General features: G+C 47.8%; 1 protein-coding gene across 1 annotated transcript in view; it reads right to left on the bottom strand.

The window, feature by feature from the left end:
- The window catches only part of Slit1 (slit guidance ligand 1), a 147183-nt gene that overhangs the window by 118282 nt on the left and 15553 nt on the right, over positions 1-13348 (bottom strand). The window contains exons 2-4 of the mRNA XM_048338575.1: positions 11863-11934; positions 9889-9960; positions 5082-5153 (exon numbers count right to left, since the gene is read on the bottom strand). Of these exons, the coding sequence (XP_048194532.1) occupies positions 5082-5153; positions 9889-9960; positions 11863-11934 (216 nt within the window). The remainder of the gene's footprint in view (positions 1-5081; positions 5154-9888; positions 9961-11862; positions 11935-13348) is intronic.

Here is a 13348-nt window from a genome sequence, read left to right as displayed (position 1 = left end):
AGCCTGCCTCTCCCACCACCAGGCCTGTTAATGAGTTATGGTGGTCCTGAGAACAGGGATATAAATAAGGGGAATAGATGCCCTGAGCTGCCCTTAATTGCCCACCCCGCCCCTCCCAGGCCCTGCAGAGACCAGGAGGTCAATCTTGTCAGGATGCATATTGGTTTCAAGGCTAAAAGGAAGCCCAGAGGACCTGAATGTCCAAAAGCAGCCTCTGGATGCCAAAGGAATGCTGCCCGCCAGAGGAAGGCTGGAAAATGATCAGACCTGGAGGGGACTGAGGCTGAGGGGGAGGGGAGGGGACTAACACACCCCCACCCCCACTTGAACATGACATGGCAAAGATGGGAGTTTGTAGTGGATCCCAGAGGTGACAGCTGGCACCAAGCACTGATGACAGGCTGTCACCTCCTGGAGAGGTAGGCACACCTGTCTGTTTTGCACAACTTACTCCAAGTGTTTCCAGGGCCTTGCACACAGCCTGCCTGCAGGAGGCCCTCGGGAGCCAGGGATGGGTAGGTGGGTGGGTAGGGAGCACATAGGTGAGGAGGGGGTGGATGGAGGAAGAGGTTGGGGTGTAAGGGTGGAGAGGTCCAGGAAGATGGATGCAGGTAGATGAATGGCGGGGGCTAGTGGCTAGAGAAGAGTAGGTGAGTGGGCAGATGGAGGGAGGCCCCTACTTGGGAGACAGAGGAAGAAGAGAGTGAAGGCTTGGGTATAAAATCACCTGACAGGTAACTTGGTGGATAGAGAAGAGGGAGGGTGGATGGGTGCAATGCTGGAGGGTTGGAGGCGGAGAAGCAGCTGAGTGATGGGGTAGAGGGGCAGGTAGGCAAGGGAGGAGTGGAGGAGGAGGGTGAATGAGAGGTACATGAGTGATACACGAGCAACAGGTAGGCTCAGCCCCTCAGCAATGTCACAAGCCCTCCCAGCTTGCAGGCTTTCATTCAGTGCTGCACGGGGGGAAACGGTGACCTCCCAGACGTGCTCTGTAAATGAGATTGGGTAATGCATGAGCCTGGCACGAGATAACCTTCATTCACTCTCATCATCACCGCCTCGACTGCAGTGCCTGAAACCTCCCCTGGGAGATGGTGGCCATGAGAGGCTGTCTCTGCGCAGGCTCACTTCTGCAGCGATAAACTTGGACCCAGAAGAGGTGAATACTCTTCTGACAGGGAGAGGATATTGAGCAGGAACTCTGCGCTCAGCCTCAGAGGAGGGTCCTCAAGGAAGTGAGGGCTTTGCCTGTAATTTGAGGGTACTGGAAAATGTTCCAGGGCAATATATTCTACACATTCCATGTTTGTTCTCTTTTCACTGCTCAGGAAGTTAGTTAGCTGAGAATTCAAAATGCACGTTCCCTTCATTGACTATCTCAACCAGATGCCAATGGCTTGCACCTATAATCCTAGCTACTTAAAAGGCTGAGATCTGCAGATCATGGTTCAAAGTCAGCCCAGATAAGAAAATCTATGAGATTCTAATTGCCAATTAACAAGCAAGAAGCCTGAATTGGAGCTGTGGCTCAAGTGGCAGAACACGAACCTTGAGCAAAAACGTTCAGGGACAGTGCCCAGGCTCTGAGTTCAAGCTCCAGGGCACACACACACACACACACACACACACACACACACACACACACACACACAGAGTATCCCAAGCCAAAATCCAGCCTTTGGCTAATGGAGGCCTTCTGCTGGCCAGGAGACCAAACTCCTGCTATAGCCTCCTCTGGGTATTCTGCAGAGTTGGGGGCAGACCTCTACAAAGCAAGGGGAAGATTTTGAGTTAAGAGGTACAGTTCTGGGTGAGGCAAACCTCTGGGGATGAGGGGAGCCAACACTGCTGTTGGACAAATGGTCAGCTATGGGGCTGGTTTGGGGCTGGGAGTGGGCAAAGCCATCCCAGTTGTGATCGTCCCAATGCCTCCCACAGGTCCACGGACAAGAGTCACCACAGGTGAAGGTCATACTTCTCTTTGATCCTCACAACAGCCCTGAGAACCAGACATTGTTATCTTTGTCCCTAAAAGAGCAGCAGATTCTTCAGGGTTAAAAGAAGCACAACGATCTCATATAACTGACAGTCTTCATTTTTGTTTGTGCTGGTGCTAAGAATTGAATCCAGGGCTCAGCAAGAACTTGACCACTGAGCTATAATCCCCAGCCCACGGACAACAGTTTTCACTCAAACCAAAGGTTTTACAGTCCTGATAAACGCTGTCCGATTTCCCATAGAAATATAATACATCCATTAGGCACTGATGGCTCTCCCCTGTAATCCCAGCTACCCAGGAGGCTGAGATCGGAGGATTGTGGTTCAAAGCCAGTCCTGGCAGGAAATTCCATGAGATTCTTATCTCCAATTAACTACCCAAAAGCCAGAAGTAGACCTGTGACTCAGCAATAGAGAGCTAGCCTTGAGCAAAAATGCTCAGGGACAGCACCCAGGCCCTGAGTTCAAGCAGCCCCAGAATTGACAATTAATAATAATAATAATAAATCCTTCAAAACACAGAAAAGAAAATCACTCACAGGTCATCCCATTGGCATTCTGTAGTCATTTTTCCCATGCATTATTTAGAGTAATTCATTCAGGAACCATAATACCAATACAACTTTACATCCTGGCTTTTGATATCACAAATATCTACAATATTTGACATGTCTCACAAAAGTTACTGTCAATGACTACATTAAGTATCCCATAAAATAGACATATGTAATTTGCCTAACCACTCCCCAATGTTGGACATCTAGGTTACTCCCAATCTATATTCTCCTTGATATTCTAAATATTGCTGCAATGAACATACTTATGCTCAGGGTTTATAATTTCCTTGTGGTAGATCCCCAACACCAAGATTTCTAGGTATAGTTTCAGCCCATCTTCAGGTTTTTTTTATAGACCTTTGGAGACCTGGTGGTTAATGCTAGCCCCATCATCAAAATGTTCTGTGATCCAAGGTAAGCCCTGCTCTGAGCGGGTGATCCTGTATTTGGGAGAATGAACAGGCTAACCCAACACCAGGATCTACTAATAACAAACAGCCAGTACAAGGATTGTAACTTGTAGGATCTGCACAGACTATATCAACTGAACATAGAACACCACCTACACACTCTGTGGCACCCCTTCCCAACTCTGTTGTTGTCTCTCAAGCCCATCTTCATGCAGCTTTGGTGTATCCTCTGCATGAAAGCCCATAATTTGCTCCAGGTGGAAAGGATTAGTAACAGATCTCTCCAGAGCAAAGGGAAGGTCAAGTGAGAGACCAGAAATGCCAGGCACTGCCTCCTGGTGTTAGCCTGTCTTCTGGAGGAATAAATCCCACCTCTAACTCCTGAGGAGGCACAGGATCCAGGGTATCACCAGCCCTAGCCATCTCACAAACCCTAGCACAGCTCACTGCCCAGGGGCGATCACCTGACCTAAGATGGACCAATCAGATTCTTTCTCCCCAAAGTTTGAAGCTGAGACCCAAGACACAATGAGCACCATAGTCACAGGAAGTAAGAGGAGAGTCAGCACTAACCTAAGAGGTGGTGGTACTGAGATGCAGCCAGTAAGCGTACAACACAGGTTTGCAAGAAAGTGCAGGGCAGTAGGTGGGTATTCAGAAAGGGAAAGGCCAGCTGCCTGTGTGTGCCAGTTACAGCATGAACCACAGGGAGCAGTGGGTAGGCCCACGGTCCAGCACATGGACCACACAGACCACAGCATGGACCACATGACCCACACCAATCAGCATGGCACCACACAGAGCAGTGCATGAACCACATATTAAACAGCTAGTATAAGAGCTGCACCTACTGACACAAGAATCTGGTGCCTTTATCAGTTGAATAAAGAAAAAGAAAAACAAAGTACCTCCAGAGAGACAATGGGCAGGCACAGACAGTCCCTGAAGAGTGGCCCCAGTCAGGAGGAAGAAGAAATAGGAAGTGACCAGAGAAGCCACCTTCAAAAGACTGAAAGTATACCAGCAGCAAACTGTGAAGGTGCCTAGAAACCACTAGCTTAGCAAGAAGCCTGGAAATCATGGCAGAGGTGGGAAGAGCCAGCTGTGTTTAGTCAGGGAGAGGAGAGCCAGTCCAGATTCCAGGTCCCTGGCCACTCAGGTAGCCCCATCTCCCACCTCCCACCAGCCCCACCCCACCCACCTAAGTGCATTCCTTCATGCTTTCAAGGCACCCAGATCCCAGCCCCCACTGGGAAGAAGAGGCAAACCCATCGCTCCTCTTTGTGCCTTGCTGCACACAAAGGAAGTGCTAGACAGGGCCACACACATACTAGGGAAATGTTGCCATCTTAAGGAGACCCCGAACTTCCCAGACCAAATTTTTTTTTAAGTCTTCCAAAAGTAATAATAATAATAAACCCTAACAAGAGTACATGGTTTTTCTAAAGAGTTACAGAAAGCAAAGTTATCAAAGAGCAGATTCTAGGGTAATAATTTTCTAATATGCACATCTGTCTGATAACAGAATTAATTGCCTGGGGAGGTGGTGAACTCCCCACCACTAGAGGTAGCCAAGCAAATGCTGCAGAGCCACATGCTAAGGAACTATCAAGGAGATTCCTTAGTAAATTTCAAAGGCACCATCCAATCCAAGATCCCGCAAGGCAAAATACATGACAGAGCAATCACAGACACCTCTGGAAAATCACAAAGCAGCAGAATTAGCAACCATCCTTAAAACTCAGAAGTATATTGACAATAAATAAAAATACAGCCAGATACCACAGGTAATAAGCTCATAGAGCACATTACCCTAAACTGTAAAAGGAGCTGAAAACAGAAGCAGATTCAAGAAGGGTTTTCTTGAATGAATGAATGAATGAATGTTCAACCCAAGGCAGTTGAATTTTATCAGCAGCAGCAGCAATAGCACATAAATCTGGATAAATGATTCTTTCTAGCACTTGCTGTGGAGAAATGCCCTATGCAATAGCTTCCCACAGGTGAGGAGCATGCAGCCAGGGCCACAGGAAAATCCAGCCTCCCTTAGGTACACTGCACACCTCCCATGATGCAGAAACTCATAGAAGATGGAACTCAAAGACATGGAACTCACAGTCTGGACAGAGCCTGGTTGTTCTGGAACAGCAATTCTGGTAACATGTGCAGCTGGTTTCGGTTCAGTCGTCTAAAAAATGAAGACAGAAGAAGCAAGATTCACCAAGGGGTCCAGGAAATCTAGAGGACCTCTAAGAAAGCCCCAAGTTCAGAGTCTGGGAGCCCCAAGTTCAAGTCCTAGCGGTGGCAGTGTGCCGTGTTTCATCTGGAAGGTGGGAACTGGGCCACCCGGCACTTGGAGCGAGGACAAGAAGAAGGACCTGTGGAAACCTCTCATCATGCTGGTGCTGGAGAAGCTTTCCTTCCTTCTTTCTCCCCTGGCCCATCACCCTTGTAATCCATAAGGGGTGGATTCCAATACCTTCTAGCTTGTGAGGTGGTTCCCTCACTAGACGGGAAATGTGAGATAGTCCTTAATGGGGTTGGAATAGCCAAACATCCCATTTCCTGATTGCTTTCAATCACATTTGGATAAGCAGCCACTTGGTGGTGTTATTGTTGTTGTTGTTATTGCTTGCTTGGGTCTTTTTTTCAAAATTATAATGACAAATGATTTTTTTGTTTTTGGTCCAAGACTGGAACTTGAACTGGGTATCTGATGCTTTTGCTCCTTGGTAGTACTCTGCCAACTGAGCCAAACCTACAGCCCTGGCGAGTGATTTTTTTTTTTAATCATTAATGTATCCTTAAAAGAAAAAGAACCTTCAAATAATAGAAGACAGGATCTCGAGTGCCTGCATTTGCCTCACCCAACTTTTTGTGGATATCTTTCCATGCCAAACAATAGATACTTACCTTTCTGTTGTTATTTAGCAGTAGTGGAGATTGAACCCAGGGCCTTGCACCTGCTAGGAAGGTGCTCTACCACTGAGCCTCCTCTCCCCACACCTTTTATTTTTAATGACTGAATTGTGTTTCCATAATGGTTCTTTTTTAATACAATGTTATTATTATTACTAAGGTGTTGTACAGAGGGGTTACCATTTTACAATTCATAGTAATATGTACATTTCCCCTTTGAACAATTCCATCCCTTCCTTCACTTTCCTAGTTTCTCCTTCCCAGCTGGGAATATGGCCTAGTGGCAAGAGTGCTTGGCTTGTATACATGAAGCCCTGGGTTCGATTCCCCAGCACCACATATATAGAAAACGGCCAGAAGTGGCGCTGTGACTCAAGTGGCAGAGTGCTAGCTAGCCTTGAGCAAAAAGAAGCCAGGGACAGTGCTCAGGCCCTGAGTCCAAGGCCTGGGCCCAGGACTGGCAAAAAAAAAAAAACAACAACAAATAAATCTAGTTTCTCCTTCCCATCCCTGCCCACCAGTTGCATAGCTCATTTTTCACATAGTGTATTCTGAACACCTTTCCTCCCTCCCTTTCTGTGTCCCCACTTCCGTAATGGTTTTTGATAATTACTAGGATGTGAACTCAGGGTCTCGTGCTCAGTACACAGGCCCTCTACCATGGACACCTCCAGCCCCTTTTGCACTGATTATTTTTGGATATGATCTTGGTTTTTTCCTAGGCCCATTCTTGGACTATGACCCTCCTCTGTTTCCTACTATATCTGGGGCATCAGGCACACACCATCACACCCAGCTTCTTCTGTTGAGATGGAATCTCAAGAACTTTTCTACATGGGCTGATTTAGAACCAGAATCCTCCCCATCCCACCCCGTGTGTAGCTGGGATGACAGGCAGACACCACCTATTGGTTAAGAAAGGGTCTTTCAAACCCTTGGCCCAAGATCATGATCCTCTCATTCTCTGCCTCCCTTGTAGCTAAAATTGCAGGTGTGAGCCACCATGCCCAGTATAGTTCATAATTTTTAACTTCCATAAGGGCAGACTAGGGCCTGTTCAGAATTATAAACACAGGCAGGGAACAGGAGGGCTGGCTCTGGAGTACAACGTTCTAAGAAATCCTAATGCAGACTTGTCCTGGGAAGATGGTTAGATTTACCTAGACTATCACCACCTTTGGAAATTAGCATGTAGCCAAAAGAATCCTAGCTACAACTTGGAAAAAAACATAGCAAACAATAGTAAAAGTTAACAGTTCTCCTTTAGCCTCTCCTACATGGAAGCTTAGCCTATTCAGTGGCCCAGCAACCCAGTAGTGGCAGCAAAAACTGGAAAAAAAAAAAGTTAAAGTGGGAAATCAAAGGACACCAAGGGGAGTGGGCAGAGAAAAGAGACATACAGGGCACTTGGACAGCCACAGTGGCTACCAGTCATTGCTAACCTTTCCTGTGTCAGGCACCAAGATAAAGGGTTTGTAAGCATCACCTCAACATTGAAGGGAAAGCAGAGGAGAAGGTGGGCCTTCTCTCTTGGATATGACAACACCTTCCATTCACATAGATGCCCTCGTCTTGCTTGCAACAACCCTGCCAGTAAAGCATTACAGCCACCATCTTACCACTTGGCTTGGCTCCTAACAGCTGCCCCTAATGTGTGCTGTTGACCTGTTGAGTTGTCCCTCTGACAGATGAGAGAGTTGGGCCATTGGTGAGTGACCCACCCAATTCATCATTGAGCAGTGGAGGTGGGACTCTGAAGCCTAGCTGTCTTGGCCCCCAGTCCTGGCTCACCTCCATTCAGCCAGCTGGAGCGGGGGGAGCACATGATGCTCTGTGTCCTCCCAGCAATGGGCTAGTCAGTGTCAGAGCACATGGAGCCTTCTCAGTCAGCAGGGCCTCGCAACTCCACTTCTATACTCAAGCTTCATAATTGCTTACAAGAACCAGCCTTGCCTGTCCCAGATTTGTTTATGTTCACTGGTACTTATAATTACATCGTTTAATTAATTTTATTCATAAATGAATGAAATACTAAAGGGAAAAGAGTCATCTCTAGGAAAACCACCTTGAATGCTTTAGAAGTATTCAATGGAAAGGGGAACTGCTAATTGAAGGGTTGTTGAATTAGGTAAAGGATTTAATTTTGCACCCAGATAGCTTCCAAGCACCCTAAAAAAAAAATCTCACTACATCTTTAAGAAGCCAAAGCAAAGACCACAAACAAAGTATATGGTTGTGATTTAGGCAAAGAAAGCAATATAGAATCCCAATGGATGTCTTATTCTTTTTAGACTTATAAAATTAAAAAAAGGGGGTGGCATGTGTCAGTGGCTCATGCCTGTAATCCTCGCTAGTCAGGAGGCTAAGATCTGAGGATTGTAATCAAAGCCAGCTTAGGCCGAAAGGTCTATGAAACTCTTATCTCCAATTAATGAGCAAAAAGCCAGAAGTGAAGCTACGGCTCAAGTGGTAGAGCACCAGCTTTGAGTAAAAAAGCTAATGGACAGCACCTGGTCCTGAGTACAAATCCCCATATCAGCACAGACAGACAGACAAACAGAGAAAGAAAGAAAGGAAGGAAGGAAGGAAGGAAGGAAGGAAGGAAGGAAGGAAGGAAGGAAGGAAGGAAGGAAGGAAGGGAAGGAAGGAAGGAAGGAATTGGAGAAAGGATCAATAAATACACATTTACATGTTTTAAATGAAAATTCAGTATTTATAGTCTGTGTAAATGCTCCACAACTCCCCATTTTTCAACCAACTTTTGTGATCAATTGATCACCTTAGTCAAGAAGGTGACCTCTGAACCAGCCACTAGCATGGGCAGCATGCGCTGGACACCTTCAGGGATAAGTGTCCGCTGGAAGATAACCAACCCAGGAAGAAAGGGCAGAAATGACCAGATCTGCACTAAGGAGGCATGACACAAAAAAGACGACCCTGCCAAAGCTGGGGTGGTGGTAGGAGTGATGCCTAGATCTCCCCGACCCCAGGACCTTGTCTCCTCCTCCTCCAGGGAATGACATCGGAGAGCTGAGCCCAGATGGGTGAGGTCCAACTCATTCTCCCAGAGCCCTTCAGGTCATTAATATGTATTTTATTCTCAGCTTTTTAAAGAAAGCAAACACAAGGCTCAACGTCTGGCCTAGCTGTGGGCTTATCACTCAGTTTCAGCCCGGGTAAGGAAACACAAAAGAAAGAACATCCGGAATTTCTTCCAGGCTGCAAGAGGCTAACGAGACAGACACATTCTTTTCTCTTTACTCAGTTTCTCATTTTCCTTTATATGAAAGTGAAGGGCGAGATATTAGAACCTCGTCTCTGAAGGCTGAATGAGTAGAGTTCTAATCCCCTCTTCTGAATAGCTGTGGGCTTTTCTCATCTGCAAACTGCTGTTAGCAATAACCACCAAACAGCCAGAAGTGGAGCTGTGGCTCAAGTGCTAGCTAGCATGCTAGCTTTGAGGAATAAAAAGAAAAGAAAAGAAAAGCTCAGGGACAGTGCCCATGCTCTAAGTTCAAGCCCCAGGACTGGCACACACAAAAAGTTGGCCTGGAGATAAGCCTTAAATGATAAACTGTCACAGATAAAAGGCCCTTTGTTCAAACCTCAGATCTGCAAAATCCATGACAGACAGACAGACAGTCCAATAAAATTAAGAAGAAAGGTCCACAAATCAATAAACAATGGTTCCTTGATTTTGATCATTCAAACCAATGCCTGCCGATTATGTTTTGGAATAATACAAGAAGAAATGATTTCACTTGTGTGAATTTTAATCCCCATATATTTTCAGGGACGAACAGAGTTACACAGAATGAGGGGTGCAGGGACGGGTGCACCTTCCAGGTTTCTCTCTGCCAACTCACTGTGCCCTGTAACCTCTTCCACCACTGCAGCTGCCCCTGGATCCCTCATCTGAGTGCCCCAAGTTGTCACTGTCAGCAGCTCAGCTGCTAGATTCCCTCTCTGCCAGCCCGGACCACAGTACTGCCCCCAGTACTCACAGTCGCTCCAGTTCCTTCATGTCATCGAATGCTCCCCGCTCCACTGCTCCAATCTGGTTCTCCATCAGCTGCCTGGAGAAGGAGAGACAACAGCCACAGGGGGTTGGACCAGGAAACCTGGAAACAGCTGGCATGAGGGAGGGGCTCTGCCAGGGCAACGCTGGCACAAGTGTGAGACAGGAGCCATGCCAGGCCTCATGCAGACACACGTCCTAGTGAGTGGACATATTTCCTCACAGTCCTGCAAATTCCCCAACACCCCCCTCCCCCGCCCCAGCTCCGGCCCGACAGCAGGATGTGCCACCAGCCCCTCCCCAAGCTGGCTTCTGGAAGCCTGGAGGAAGGCCCCAGGGCCAATGCCCTAGGACTTGCTGGAAGAAGCGTACTCCTTTGGCCCAGAGCACATGTCCAAGGGGCAGAGCAAAGAGCACTGGCCAGTATGGAAGGAGGGAAGCCTTTGCCAATAGGGCAGAGCCCACACATGCAGCAAACACCCACTCTGCCTGGACCCTCGTTCTGCCTGGTCCTGCCTGGTCCCATCTGCTGAAGAGTGGGGTCCTGCACCAACAGGCCACCTGGTGCTAGAGGATTCTGGTCTCCTCCCCACCAATGCACTCTGAAACCAGAACTTCCAGCTCCTGGGGGACTGTTTTTACCAATCCATGATAAAGTTTAAGATACTGAAGGGTTTGTTTTTCTTCTGTGTTTTCCCTCTCCAATATCAAGCAGGGGACCCTCATGTCCTAGCATGGACCTGAGGCAGAGCAGGGCCAGGAACTGCCATCGGATACTTCTCTTTCTCTATTAAAGGTCTGGGGGGATACATGGGGTGCCAGGAAAGAAGGAAGCTCCTCCAGATTCAGAAGAATGAAGGGGTTGTCACCCCTGATCTCAGCAAGCACTGACCACAGAGTACTCCACTTCTCCATAGGTCTTCAAAACTATAGAGTCCGTATGAAAGAACAGAAGCCCAAGACCATTGCATTGCACTAGCCTGGAGTCAGGGGCTGGAAGGGCTCTATGAATGTCTGATGTTGGGTTTCCAGCCAGCCAAGTAGGCGGGGTCTCAGACTTAAGCCAAAAAAAAAAATTGCTATTCTTCCTGCTCTCCTAAGTTTGAGCCCTTCCTTGGTCAGAATGCACACATTCCCAGGCTCCCCTGTGTGCCTTGACTGGCAGAGCAGGAATGATGAAGACAAGAAGCTCCTCCCTGAGCAACTCAGCCTGCCCAGCCTGGCAAGACAGGTGCTGTGGATGTCCCTTGCTGCAAAGCCTGTGCCTGCCGCCTCTCATCCCTGAATGGAGTTAGACAGGTCTTTAACTGTCTCTGTCCATCCAAACAGGGCTATGGTCTTTATGGGCAGCCCTCTGAAGCAGGAGTTTAGACGGACTCATACTCCACGTCCCCTTTTTCACATATTAGACCCTAATGTCCATGGTACCCTCATATGGCCATCCATGGGGAGGTAGCCATCCGCAAGCCAGAGGCGCCCCATGAGAACGCAAGCTCCCGGAGCTGTGAGAGAAACAGGCCTGCTGCTCAGAACTCTGGCAAATGCCACAGACACCAGATTGACTAAACAGAAACCTAAAGGATCCAGGGCTGGGATGTGGCTCAGTGGCAAGGTACTTACTTGCCCAGCAAAGTGCAACACCCTGAGTTTGATCCTCAGTACCAAAAGTGAAATGCCAAAAAAAAAAAAAAAAGCAAGATTCCCCACGGCCACCTGGTCTCCTTCGTCCCCAGGAGACATCTAACGAATGGACAGGTGGCCCAATTCACAGCCCAGACCCTTTGCCATAGCGGACTTCTTACATTAGGTGAGAAGCTGGTTGGGGTCAGGGCTCCACCCCCACCCCACCCCCTCAAGGCCCCAAGACTGACCCTCCCCCCCCCAATTCCCACCGGGAGCTCTGCCAAGGGTGAAGGTAAGGAAAGCCACATGGGGAGCAGCAGCCCCATACTCTACTCACAGCACCCGAAGCTGCTTGAGCCCAGCAAAGTCGTTCTTATGGATCCGAGTGATGTTGTTGCCATTGAGTTCCCTGGTGGGGAAAGGGAGAAAAGGAAGTGGTTAGAGGACCACCATGTCCCCAGATCCTGAATCCTCTCCACCAGTCACCTCACCAGTGGGGCTGTAGGCTAGGTGAGCCCAGGACCCTGCGCAAGCATCAAAGCCCACATCCCACGAGCAGGCACAGCAAGTGCTGGCCATGGCTGAGAATGCTGGGAAGAAGAATGGTCTGCCCTGTGTGGCTTAGTCTAGGTGGAGGGACAATCACAGGCAAGAACCTGGAAACCCCCAATGAGAAGCTCTGCAGGGACATCTTCACTAAGCCTCACTTTCCTCCAAGATGGACACGGGGGGTGGGGGAGGGGGGCGCTAAGACTGAATACACACTGCACAGCCATTGTAAATGCTCCAGATCTGTTTGTATTGATGAAGAAAGCTCCCGTGACACAAAACATGGGTGACATAATAGCCTGTATCCTGTGACCACCCTTACACACAAGCACACACACAATCACTCTTCATACACACACACACACACACACACACACACACACACACACGATGAGCTGAGGGCTGCAGGCCACATAGTAATGGCTATAACATAACTGGTAAGTGGTGAGAGCGGAGTGACTTAAATGTTGTCCATTTTGCGGGGGGGGGGGGGGGCCTGGTGGGGCGGGGGTTGGCAGTGCTGGCGTTTAAGTCAAGGCTTGCTAGGCAGAGCCCTTTATCATTTCAACCATGCCTCTGGACTAACTTTAATTTCTTTTCACATTGCTTTTCTGCCTTGTAAATGTTTGAAGTCATCTGTATTTTTATAAACAAATATAATATTCAAGTTAATTGTATTTTTTTAAATGAGAGCCTGATGTCAATGGTTCACAGCTGTAATCCTAGCTGTTAAGAAAGCTGAGATCTGAGGATTATAATTTGAAGCCAGCCAAAACAGACAACGGAAGTAGAGGTGTGACTAAAGTGGTAGAGTGCCAGCCTTGAGTAAAAAGACTAAACAATGGGGGGGAGGGATAGGGAGGGGAAGGCGTGGGAAAAATGAGGGAGGAAGTAACATGTTGGATAAGAAATGTACCCACTGTCTTACGTATGAAACTGTAACCCCTCTGTGCATCACTTTAACAATAAAGAAATGAAAAAAAAGGGGGGGGGCTACACAAATGCGTAAGCAAGCCTGGGGCCCTGAGCTCCAGCCCCATTACTGATAAAGAAAGAGTAACTTATGTACATTCTTGATTTCTTTTTCAGTTTTCTGAAAATGAAGATTCCACCTAATCTCATCACTACAAATAATCCCCAGTAACATTCTGGGAGATATTCTAACTTTGGGGGTACAATTTTGATACAGTGGAGATATTATTCAACAAGTATGCCAAAGCCTTTTGCAAAGCTTTGTGGGAGGAGATGAGGAGATGCAGGTATGGTCCACTCCT

The sequence above is a fragment of the Perognathus longimembris genome, chromosome 2 (genome assembly GCF_023159225.1).
Source record: "Perognathus longimembris pacificus isolate PPM17 chromosome 2, ASM2315922v1, whole genome shotgun sequence".
Taxonomy (NCBI): Eukaryota; Metazoa; Chordata; class Mammalia; order Rodentia; family Heteromyidae; genus Perognathus; species Perognathus longimembris.
This window is presented reverse-complemented; position numbering and strand designations above follow the sequence as displayed.